The sequence below is a fragment of the Leptonotus elevatus genome, chromosome 6 (genome assembly GCF_054856555.1).
Source record: "Leptonotus elevatus isolate MCC_2025b chromosome 6, RoL_Lele_1.0, whole genome shotgun sequence".
Lineage (NCBI taxonomy): Eukaryota > Metazoa > Chordata > Actinopteri > Syngnathiformes > Syngnathidae > Leptonotus > Leptonotus elevatus.
In genome coordinates, this window is record NC_141244.1 from 21,146,186 (window position 1) to 21,159,001 (window position 12,816).

General features: G+C 40.4%; 1 protein-coding gene across 2 annotated transcripts; it reads left to right on the forward strand.

Annotated features, from left to right (window-relative positions):
* Positions 1-3,683: 3,683 nt before the first annotated feature.
* lsr (lipolysis stimulated lipoprotein receptor) lies at positions 3,684-12,758 on the forward strand. 2 transcript variants are annotated; one of them, XM_086077961.1, is made up of 11 exons: positions 3,684-3,883; positions 5,063-5,392; positions 6,639-6,758; positions 7,042-7,098; positions 8,583-8,729; positions 8,866-9,072; positions 9,153-9,212; positions 9,330-9,446; positions 10,455-10,746; positions 10,981-11,425; positions 12,132-12,758. In XM_086077961.1, the coding sequence occupies exons 1-11, from the start codon at positions 3,838-3,840 to the stop codon at positions 12,165-12,167; spliced, it is 1,857 nt and encodes a 618-aa protein (XP_085934087.1). In that variant the 5' UTR covers positions 3,684-3,837; the 3' UTR covers positions 12,168-12,758. The 2 variants fall into 2 exon arrangements, with proteins under 2 accessions (XP_085934087.1, XP_085934088.1); XM_086077962.1 differs by lacking the exon at positions 7,042-7,098.
* Positions 12,759-12,816: the final 58 nt, after the last annotated feature.

Genomic DNA, 12,816 nt, shown 5'->3' on the forward strand with positions numbered 1-12,816 from the left:
TCGTCATGCTCATCTCCGGTATTCATCGTCATCATCCTCTTCCTTCTCTGGCCAAGTCCAAGAGTAGACTCTTCAACCTCTTCCGAGATCTCCGAACTTGCGAATTCTTCTTCGGAATTAGTACTTTCTAAAACCAGCCGAATCGCGTCCTCCAATGCCATCTTTCTAGCCATTGCTACCAGTTGTGGTGAAATAAATGCAAAGTAGGGATAATCGCGAGAACAACGACCTCAAAAATGCCCAGAACCAATAAGAGTAAAGAAGTTCCAACACCCAACCAGTAAGAGTTGAAATTCAAACAATAACAATAAACAAGTGATTTTATTTTTTGCATTTGTGGGCAGTACCTTTGTGCACACCTGCTAATATGCATGCCCAAATAGACTGAAAGTGAGCTCACACACATCAACACCAAACTTTTTTTGTAATGCCAACCGTTTTTATCACATTCATTTTGACCAATCTGCAGCAGGCTTTGCACAAGCAAATTCATTTATTAGCCTATGGCGCCACCTAGTGGATTTTGGGTGTTAACACTCAACACACAAATTCCTCTATTTTCATGTTTACGACTCGTCAAAAAAGCGATTGCATCAGTAATCAAGTCAATGAGCCAAAATTACATTATTTGTTATTACATTATTACAAGAATTTCGAGTGAATCTCTCCCTCTGTCATGTTTTGGGTTCTGTTTTCCTTGTGTGTCTCCCTTGGTCTTGTTTAAGTGTGATCCTGCCCTTCCTCGTGTGATCCAATCAGTGCCCTCAGCCACTTGTGTCTTGCCCCAGGTGTGTCTTGTTGTGTCGTTAGTTTGTGTATTTAGTCTGCTGTCTCCCCTCTGTCTGTGTCGGTTCATTGTTGTTTTTCCCCCTGTGATGCTGCCCGTTTTTGCCTTGGATTTTTTCCCCCCATGTCATGCTGCCCGTTTTGCCTTGTCGTTTTCTCCATGTTATGTTTTTCCTCGGAATGTAGCCTATCAGGTGAATCATTGCCTTGTCGTTTTCTCCATGTTATGTTTTTCCTCGGAATGTAGCCTATCAGGTGAATCATTGCCTTGTTGTTTTCTCCATGTTATGTTTTTCCTCGGAATGTAGCCTATCAGGTGAATCATTTCAGGCACTTGGGAAATATGTTTTAAGCCCACAAGCATTTGTTTTAAACAACACTATTTTATTGTATAATATTAATATATTTGATTACATAATTCCTTGACAGAATGTAATGAAACCTGACAGTCAGCACGTTGGTATTTGCTGACCTCCGGTAGAGGTAAATTAGTCAGACAGAAACCAAGCACTTTGGGGAACCATTTCCTTAATTAACCCGTCGGTGTTAAAAAAGGGATTTTAATTTCTACAAAACAAAAGGCGAGATCTAAATTGCAAGGAAAAACATAACATGGAGAAAACGACAAGGCAAAACGGTAGTGATGGCAGTGCGACACTGAAGCTTCGATACAAGCTTCAAACCCTGAACTACAATTCCATAGAACCACTGCTTCAAAGCTTGTTTTGGTGCGGAAAAAAAATCACGTGACATATGACGTCCGAAGCAGCGACTGATTCGTTGTCCGAATGAATCACTTGCCTGGTTCGCGGTCCAATCACGTGATTCTCGATTCTGACAGGTGACAGGTTGAAACAGTTTTGAATTTGAGCGTCAACCCTTTATAACCGCTCTAAACAATGTACTATTCGTGGGTTGTCGGTGTGTTGTTAGTGCTGTTGAATTGTCATTGCCTTGCGTTGTTACATTTGGTCATTCATGGAGCCAGCCAGGAAGAGAGGTCGTTCTGAAATGTGGGAACACTTCAATCTGATCACTCCTGATAAGGTCGGTGTGCTGGCTGTTTAAAGTTATGTATATAGATCAGAATCAGAAAAAACGTTAATTATCCCCGGGGGACAATTATTTATTGATTTATTTTTTCGAAGGGCATTTTTTTTTCGAGGCGCAAATTAAATAAAAAACGTTTTGACTTGGACGGGAATGGAACCAGAGTTACCCGAGTGGCAGGTGATAATTTTACCACTGAACAACCAATGTTTGGTTGTAAAGCTTATATAAATAGGCTTTACCTTTTTTTACTTTCTTCAATTGGTTTGACCTCAGTCAGGTGCATGTGTAGAAACAGTATATGTAATATGATTAGTGTACCCATTTGGCTATAGCTTTATACAATCAAATTGCATTTTTATTTAAAAATGCTTTCTCTACAGGTCCAGTGCTTATCTTCTTATCTTTGAGTGTCCCCCATGACCCCCTGTCAGTTACACAAGCACGCCCAACCTATGCCATATCTTACCAGCACTTTCTCCTCAATAACAAAATACACACATTCATCAGTCTTTATTTTTCAATAGAACATGCTATTCGGTCTTAGTGTGAGTCCATCAAAGAATTTTCGAAGCAAAGATGCTTTAAATACACTGCAGCCTTGCAGTTTACCAGTAGAGGTCACTGTAACTGAAGCTTCGAGTAATGAACCTATTTTCAAAACAATTGGCTCAAGTGGTTCAGTGCTTCACAAAAGCTTCATTTGCCCATCACTACAAAACGGGCAGCATGACATGGGGGGAAAATCCAAGGCAAAAACGGGCAGCATCACAGGGGGAAAAACAACAATGAACCGACACAGACAGAGGAGAGACAGCAGACTAAATACACAGACTAACGACACAACAAGACACACCTGGGGCAAGACACAAGTGGCTGGGGGCACTGATTGGATCACACGAGGAAGGGCAGGATCACAATTAAACAAGACCAAGGGAGACACACAAGGAAAACAGAACCCAAAACATGACACCCTCCTGTTTGCAATAATTAAAAATTGCAGCATGGCGCCAATTTGAACTTCTACATTTTTTAACAATCCTGGTGAAATGTCAGGTCCTTAGTGTATTTTTTTTCAAATGCTTTTTCTTTGATGAAACACAGAAAAACATAAAAATGCCAGAAAATGTACAAATAACACCGACAGGTTAATTAAGGAAATGGTTCCCCAAAGTGCTTGGTTTCTGTCTGACTAATTTACCTCCACTGGAGGTCAGCAAATACCAACGTGCTGACTCTCAGTTTCATTACGTTCTGTCAAGGAATTATGTAATCAAATATATTAATATTATACAATAAAATAGTGTTGTTTAAAACAAATGCTTGTGGGCTTAAAACATATTTCCCAAGTGCCTGAAATGATTCACCTGATAGGCTACATTCCGACTTATATAAGTCTCCAACTACACTTACAGTACATGGAAACTGTCAGTAACATGTTATTATTGTCAACTAATGTGAATAGTCTCAATTATGTAGTGTGTTATACATATTCAAGCGGGGCGACAGAATGCTCGAGTTTTCAAAATCCTCAGACAGAGAGGCTGTTAATCATTACAACAACATTGTGATAACCTTATCGCCAAACGGGACGTACCACTTTTCGAAGTAGGGGTGGGAGACTTAATTTAGTGTCAATTTACATTCGTGTTCAAAATATGGCGTTTCCAAACAAACGACTTTCTATTTTAAAGTATCAATTTCGCTCTTATTAACCGGATGTTGTGTTAAATTAGTCGCCGCTTGCCAGAAAATACATTTTAATCGTGTGCCTTTACCCCCCTCCGTGTTTCGCAACATGTCTGAATTTACACCTGCGTGGTGCCTTCAGGTACTTCCCTCCTCGGTGAAACTCGGGACGTCACAAAATGGAGTTGACGCTCCCTGGCTGAGGGGGAGTATTTACGGTTTGTCTTTAGAGCACTATGTAAAGTGGGGTTTCAGGTATAGTTTTGATTCAGAAACACGAGATTCGTCGAGTGATTCGCGCAGGACGGCGGGATGAAGATATTGTGGCCGTTATTTATCGCCGCAGCTCTGGCGACAGGTAAGAAGAAGGCCCGTGTTTTCACCTCAACTGGGTGGGCCCACTTCCGCTTCAGACGGTGGACATTTTACTAATTGTATCTATAACTCTTATTTAATTACTGTTTGGGGGTTTTCATGGTACCACAGACCACGAGAGAAATAAATGAGTTGTGTGAAACTGGTTTATTGCGAATTTGTTTCTAAAGCCAGTTGGACATACTTGGGTGTACAAAATGGCAGTCAGAGTACATCTTGTTAATCTTTTTTTAATTTTTTTTTTTATTATTCATTTATTTAGTTTTTGACCGTTAACTACTTGCTCATTACGTCAGTTCAAGCCTACAACGACTTGTTTCGCCATCTTATTGTGGTTTTTAATTTATTTTAGCTAAATATGTATTCTACCTTCAGCCAGGCCTTTATTGAAATACACAAGAAATTCTAATAAACGGTCTGTCCCACCAAGTCTCTTTAAAACAAATAAATAAAGCAATTGATGGATTGCTATTCATTCCAAAACTGTTTCAATAAAAAAAAAAAGGACAACATTCAAACTATAGTGGGAGTAAGAGAGTATACAAGTTGTCACTGAGTGAGGTTGCATTGCACTCAAATAAGATCTAAGTGCTTGATTTTAATTGGACATATGGAAAATAGAGCTATCACTAATGAGTCTTTTTTTTAAATCGATTATCCCATCAATTATTCCATTGATGACTTGGCAGGCTCATAGTCGTGTATGTTCCGGTGTTCCCGTCTCCAGGTGACCCCGGCAGGAATGACGTCCACTTTTAGTTTAAAGCGACCCCAAACCTTTGAGTATTCTTACAAGGAACTCCCTCATACTGACTGAGGGTCTGTGTTCGTCAACAACAAAAGACCATGCAGACAACACAGAGAAGTGGCTGAACTAGTTTCCGGGCAAAGCAAATATGACTTTAAAATTATTAATTATAGTTTTGAGGCAGAAAATTTGGGTTGACCAAATTGTGGTCAAGTTAATATTTTCTGTTTTATTGTAATCTATGATTGAGAAAGAAAATGTGAAAGAACTAAAGGCATGTAAATACGTCACAAGAAGTTTTTGTATGAATGTGGGGTGCACCATACACGTCGTATACAATTGACCATGTCTTGAATTAGAGCCAATAAAAACTCTGCATACTGTTTGTATCATTTTTATTCAATGTCGTTTCAGAGTCGGCCATGGCCGTGTCGGTGAGAAGCCCGGTGAAACGCTACGTGGTCATCCTGTTCCAGCCCGTCACGCTCAACTGCAACTTCCAGACCAGCGCCACGCAGCCGCCGGTGGTCACGTGGCGGTATAAGTCGTACTGCCGCGATCCGGTGCAGGCGGCGCTTAACCCCAGCAGCGCCGACAACATCCTGTCGCAGAACAACCCCAACTACGACGCCAACATCGAGTGCGCCGACAGCCAGCGCACGGTGCGCATTGTGGCCTCCAAGCAGGGTAGCTCCGTCACGCTGGGCGCAGATTACCAAGGACGCAAGATTAGTGTCATCAACAGTGAGTGCAAAAAGACGCAGCACATTATTTTTCAGAAGGTGCAATGACATTCAATACAAAATTCTCCTTCTAAGGAGAACTTAATAAGCGTGAAGCAAGAATGTTTTGCATTATGTTAATATTGTGTCATTTGAATAATGACTCCCTGACCTTGGATGGGCTTTGAAAATAATTTTTTAACTGTGAAATTGGCCTATTTCTCACTGGAGACTCAAATTTTCTGATTTTATAAAAAAAAAAAAGTGATTTTATTCATCTGGTTAAATTTCCAAATATTAGTTTGTTGTTGTTGTTGTTTTGCAAATTAGAAATGAGATGTCAGGTTATCAAATAAATTAATTAATAAAAAATGGCCCATTTTTACAATCTCTTTAGAAAGCAAAAAAAAAAACCTGAAACAGGTACTTTCTTTTTAAAACAACAAGTTTCTCTAATAACAATTAATGAAAGAAGTGGCAAAAATTTAATTTTGTAGGAATTTTTTTAACTTGAAAAATATAGACCCCCCCTAACCATTAAAAGTATGTAACACAAAAACATGGCAAAATTGCTTATCATTTTATTTGCAATTAATTGGTATTTTTAATTTTGCAAAGTATTTTTTTTCTATTAATAATTTGAAATTAAATGTTTTAACAATAGGAAACAAACAATTTTTAATAATCATTTTAGATTGATTGACTAAGTAGGTGTCGTTAATTTCATGAATACTTGTTTTGCCAAATAACAATAAAATAATGTTTTGTTAGAAAAAATCTTGGTAATCTTTTGAGATTGAAAAAAAATAATTTTTGATGTAGCTATTTTAATTTCAAGCATAGTTATTTCCCCCCAAGTGAATTTTCCCCCAGTGAAATGTTTTGAAAGAATAGTAAAAAAATAAAATAAAAAAATACAATAAAAAGTGGCAAAAAAAAAGCTTCAAAATCAATAAAGAGCTTAATCATTAAAATGCTCATGGCTTCTTCTTTTTTTTACATAGTAATTAGGATGATTTATGTGATTATTCGTCATTATTTAGTTCACAATCCAAATAATGTACATAAAAAATAATAGTCACATTTTAACGTGGGGAAAAAATTGTCTTGAAATTTTGCATGTAATTATTTAAGTAAACATGATCCCCCCCTACCCACCCACCAAAATTAAATAAATTCCTTAATGAGACAGCAGGTAAAGTAGATGACAGTACACATTGCTGCTTTACACCCTCCATGGTCATCTTCTTTTGCTTCCTCCCCACCAGATGCTGACCTGAACATTGCACAGACGGCGTGGGGCGACAGCGGGGTCTACGTGTGCTCCGTCATCTCCTCGCAGGACCTCACGGGCAATGGAGAGGACTACACGGAGCTCATTGTCTTGGGTAAACGCCAATCAACTGCTTCTTACTACTGGCCTTCTCTTCCCTTTGCTTGACCCTTACCGCACAAACACAAAATGAACAAAAGTATTGAGACACATCAATTAATCAGTGAGATTCGCAGAGACCCTCCCATTAAACAGTTATCGGATAAAGTAGAGGAAATATCGGCGGATTTGTCTATGCGGTGTAGTCATGTTTTAAAGATAAAAAGCCTCGTGGGCAAGTGTGGTCGTTCCGGGAGCGCACACGATCCAGTAATTGTGGCTTTATCTTTCTTTCGCAGAGAGAAAGTCAAATACTACTGACCTGCTGCCTGGCATTGACTTACTGGTTATGGAAGGTAGTACAAAAGCCCTCTTAGTGTGATTGAGCGCTAGTAGATACTCAGTCAAAAGTACACATTTGTAGCATTTCTCAATGCAATGGGGTACAAATAATTTGAGTCCATTTGAATATGCTTTAACCTTCCTGGTAGACTCAAGATGTTCTTGGGTCATTCTGGTCCACTGTTAAAGCATAACAAAAATTGCATAAAAATAACTACAAATGAACATACCACAATATAAAATACCTGCCCCTTTTTTTTTAAACCTCCTTGCCACTTCTGGGCTAATGCATTTAAAAAAAGGTAATTAAAAATAATATTTATACATATTCCGTACATATATCAGGATTGCCATGTAGCTTTAAAAAGTCTTAAAATCTACTAATCTAAAAACAAGGCCATAATTGGCATTAAAATATCTTTCAAAAGTAAAAAAACAAACAAACTAGTATTTTGTGATTGTAAATGGTCTCAATTGTGAACTCAAATGAACATTCTTGGTAACATAACATCACGCAATCACAACAGCAGAACCAACAAAACAGTGATGTGGTTTATGTGGTTTTATCAAAATGTTTAAAAAAATTAATAAATTCAGTAACCTCAAATGTATTTTTCAATGAAAACAAGGAAACATGCTTGTCTTCTCTTCAAATCTTTCTTTAATCTTCTATTTCATAATTATTCAATTGTAGCGTAATGTCTGTAGCGCTTCTACTTTTCCCGCTTTGTTTTCTTTTTTTCTTTTAGTTTGCCTTTGCAGCGCAAAGTCAAGTCATGTCATGCCTCGCATAAACAGGCTCAACCCGTTTGTTGACAATTTAGTAGCCTAGTGGTTATTGAGTCATACAAATTCTTGATGACCTCTGCCGAGCACAGCAAAATACGATGTAGTAGGTACTGTAAGTTTGTTTTTCATTTGGCGCCATGCTACGGTTTGTCACAACGAACACCAACCAAAGCTGATACATGCAGACAGGAGATAACGCGGAGAGAAAAAAGCCTGCCCCTCAATTTAAAAAACAAAACACACAGACTCCAGAGGTAAGCAATGGTGTGATAATGTATCGCTTCAGTTGTCCTGTCACAGTTTTATTTTCTAACCAAAATGTCCTGTGCATGTTACTGGCAACATTGTAGTGACCGTTTGGGAAAACACACAGTTGGAGTTCTTACTCTAAAAAGTGTCCTATTAAGTGAACTCACACCATGGTCAACAAAAGTTTGCGATCATTGATTAAAATAAAACAGTTCATTTTATTACAATAGCCAGACATAATTAGCACACATCAGTACTTGTCCTTGTATCTATAAATTGGTGTCTATGTGCCATTTAATTGCTGAGCCCATTTTGACCATTTGCTAACCCAAACAGCAGCACATAGTGAGTGAGAGACAGACTCTCACAAATGAATTCATTTCATTTTATTTGAAAGGGACAATGCACATTAATGAACAACAAATTAAGTTGTAAATATGTTTTTTTTTTTCCTGTCCAGATTGGTTGTTGGTGGTGGTAGTAGTGTTGGGTTTCCTGCTGCTGCTGCTTCTGATCGCCATCTGCTGGTGTCAGTGTTGTCCGCACACGTGCTGCTGCTACGTCAGCTGCCCCTGCTGCCCCGACCGATGCTGCTGCCCACGGGCATGTGAGTACTCGGCAAAATTTACTTTGGATTTGCTTGTATACAAATAGTTGGGTAGTTGGCAAAGTGCTGGAAATCCAACCCAAGCGTTTACTGTCGAACATTATTAATGATATATGGCGTCTCGGTGGTGCCGCAGTGTACGAGGCGGGTAAGGCGGTGAAGAAAGGCATGTCCAACCACTACGCCACCACCGTCTACGCCCCCAGTATGTACGCCCAGCCGGCCTACAGCGGGCCGCTTGTCCAGCAGCAGCCCGCCATGCCGCTGCTTCCTCTGCCCAACGGCGCCGGGGTCCCACCTTCACAGAACGGGTACGGACGCGAGTACGACGGCACCAGCTCCGGTAAGAACATTTTTTTTATTGTTAGAAAGTCATTTCCTGTTAGTGTTTAATTTCATCTGAATTTTATTGTTGGTGTGTAGTTGGTCAAGGCTCCCAGGTGCCTCTGTTGCACGACCAAAATGGCGGCGGTGGTGACAATAGTAAGTCGACAGAAAGACTGTGTGAATAGTGAACTGCGAATATGTCAAAAATGAGGTTATCTTTGTAAATACTGGCGGGTATGTTTAATTTCCTCAACAAATGTGGTCACCCTCTAGCTCGGAGTGGCTATCGCATCCAGGTGGATCCTGACGGCAACGCCACGCGTGCCATTTACTACATGGAGAGAGAGCTCGCCAACCTGGACCCATCCAGACCCGCCAACTACAACCGCTGTGAGTCACTCGGCGTACGCACAATTACAAGGCAGATGATTGTGATATTTTTACATTATTTTTTACATGACTTTGAATCAGTGGCGATTACTCTAAGACTGCAAAGGGAAGCTTAGCTTCCCCTAAATGCCCCTCCCCCTGACAAAAATAAAGTGCTGTGTGTACAATTTATGCACAATAATACCTTCATCTTTTGTTCAGAATCAGCTACTTATCACAAATAACTGACACGACTTCCTTCAAATTCATCCCTGCAGTTCCACGGCACTTTTATTTATTTATTTACACAGTCGGACGCTGCTTCATAGAGCGGATTGTTCCACTGCGCCAAACTGGATGGTCATTGGATAAATGCTGGGCTTTTTCCTGCTCAGCATCTCGGGTGGTTTATGGAACAGTGGGCTGGCCCAGACATTCGGCTACTGCGTACTGATTGGATGATCTGTCTGAGGCCTCAAAAAGAAAAGAAAAAAAGAGCTTCCCCTCATTTCAATAAACAAGGAGCCACAACTGCTTTGCGTCATGATGGGATATGCAATAAATTCAGAACGTATAACATTTAGGGCTGAAACGATTGGTCGAATAACTGGAATAATTCAATTACCAAAAAGTTGAAGTAAAATCTCTGCCACAAAGCTTTGTAAGGGATAATTTTTCCACATGGACTAATATTATACAACAACAAGTCCACAATCTCATTCTCTGACTCCCACGTCACTCACCAGGAGGCCCCACCTTTTAAAGGCACTTATACTTAGTCACAGATATAATGTGGAATGTTAGGATGGCAACTCCAAGTTAATAACAATAATGCAATTTTATTGTTTAATAATGCAAAATTCATTGTTTCAAATCTCATTAATCAAGGAATAAAATATATTTATATTTATAAAATATTCGGTAGCTGCATCCCAAATAAAAATGCTTTTCCTCAAATGGTGGCCCTCAGATGCGTTTGTTACCAGGTGAGAGTAGGTTCAAAGTTCACTTCTTGCCGTCTGTTCTCAGTGGACAACCATAGCGAGGTGACTTCGTTACACGACAGTGCCGACCCGCGATCCCGCGGCGGTCGCCCGCAGCCGCCGCCGTTGTCTACCGTGTATGACGCTGACGAAGGCATGAGCACTATCAGCAGTGTGTCGCAACACTTGCACCGCCGCCCGGACGAGCCGCGCCGAGGCTACATGGGCGACCGGGCCCGGGCCCGCTCCATGGAAAACCTGGACGACATCGGGCGCCGCTACGACCGCGACAACTACCCGCCGCGCCGGCACCCGGTCGAGCCCCGAGGCAGGAGAGGGTAAGTAGCTTTAAAGAAAATTCAAATGACAATGAACTTATTCAAAACAAGTTTTACTTTGTAGTATTTTTCTCCTTCTGGGATTTGCTTTATTTCTCCTGATTCCAAATTATGTGAACTACAGATGCTGCTGCTGCCAAAAAATAAATAACCAATAACTAAAAAAATAGATTGAATCGCCTCACCCTTATTCAGTTAAACGTGAGCGACATTTTAAAAGTAACCCCTCTCCAGCTCTGACGACGAGTGGAGCAGCAGCGGCCGCGCTGACTACGACAGAGACGACCACAGACGCCGCGACTACTCCCCGGATGACTACCGAAGAGGTGCCGGCGGAGGAGGGTACGGCGCCCTTCCGGGGAGGCGCAGCCGCAGTCGCGACGACCTGATGGACCTAGAGAGGGACCGGCGACCGGGCGGCGGCCGCGACAGGAGAGACGACTACGACGACAGCCTCCTGAGAGAGGCCATGGAGAAGAAGAGGCTTGGAGAGCAGCAGAGGGCTCGCAGCCGAGACCGACTGGAGAGCGACGGGGAGCGTTCGGACCGTGGTAGGGGACCGCCCCCCCGCGGGCCCCCGCCCCTGCCTCTGAATCCGCCTTCGGGACCCAGCGCTTTACCACCGCCTTACAGCGACGACGAAAGCATGACGTCGTCTAAGAAAAGCAACCTGCGCAAGGTGAGGATCAGTTCTGATTGGATGGAGCATGTGACACGCTTAAATGAATACATACAACCCCAACTAAATGTACTCGGTAGCGCCCTCTGGAGAGTAAAAGAAAAAAATCAGGCCGGATATCATTTCCACCAATGGACACAAAATTGGGTGAACATGTTTATCCAATCCCATCCACTTTATTTATATAGCACATTTTTATAAACGTTTCCAACGTTGCACATTTAGATCCACACACTATCATAACACCTAAATCTATAACTATAAAAATAAGTCAATAAAATACAATAAGTAAAATTAAACATAAAGATTTTTTTTAATTAATAAATGTTTAGCATAAAAAAATCTAAATGTAAACATTTAAATTTTGAATGACATTTTTTTAAATAAAAAAAATAAATAATTTTTTACGTTTGCCCCAACACGGTTTTGAACGATTAGCATAATATTGAGGGAAATATCATAACCCCCCCCCCCCCCCCCCAAAAAGTCTCAAGGCCCCTTCTCCCAAATTGAACAGGATGTCAGCCATTTTGCATGAATTCCAGAGATCCTACTTTGACCAACTCCAAATAGACTAGGGAATCTGTCCAAATGAGCCCCAATCAGAAGAAAGTATCCTGGACAGATGTGGGGATTTGATGATTTCTCATGGAAAAAGTTTTTGTCCAGTATCTGTGTTTTTATTTATTTATTTTTCTCTTCCCAGAATGGCGCTGTGAGCCGGGAGAGCCTGGTGGTGTGAGGCAAACCCAACATAAAGCCCCCCCCCCCCCCCCAAAGAAAAGCAAGTAAATGTACAGTTTTTATTTCACTAATTTGCTGTGCTAATTTTTTTTTTTAACTACTTCACTTACCAACCTTGTTTGAAATTGAATATAAAAGTATGGGTGCATATGAGTATGTAAGAGATGCATAAAGTGCTGTTGTGTAATTTTATATATCAAACATTGTGGCTGCCACAAGTGCCTTCAACTGTACAAAAGTGTAGATGTTTAGTTTGTGGTTTTATTTTTAGTAGCTATACTGTATATTCAATGAGGGATTTTAGCGTACATTTAGAACACTTTTTTTTATATAATAACTTTGCTACTTTCTACATGAATTTTTATCAGTTTTAAAAATTGTGTTGTACAGTACCATGATGAAAAATGTATTTGACAAATAAAGCCTCTGTCCTGCTTGGCCATCTATGCATAGTGACATTTTCAACCACTAGAGGCCGCCATCATTGTGAACTATACCTGGCTTTATTGTCACTTAAAAGGACATTTGCTTTTAGAATATTACCCCAAAAAATAAAATAAAAATCCAAATTGTGTATATACAATGTGCATTTCATAGTATTTGTTGGTATTTTTTTTTACATTTTATTTTGACATTGATTCCTCCCG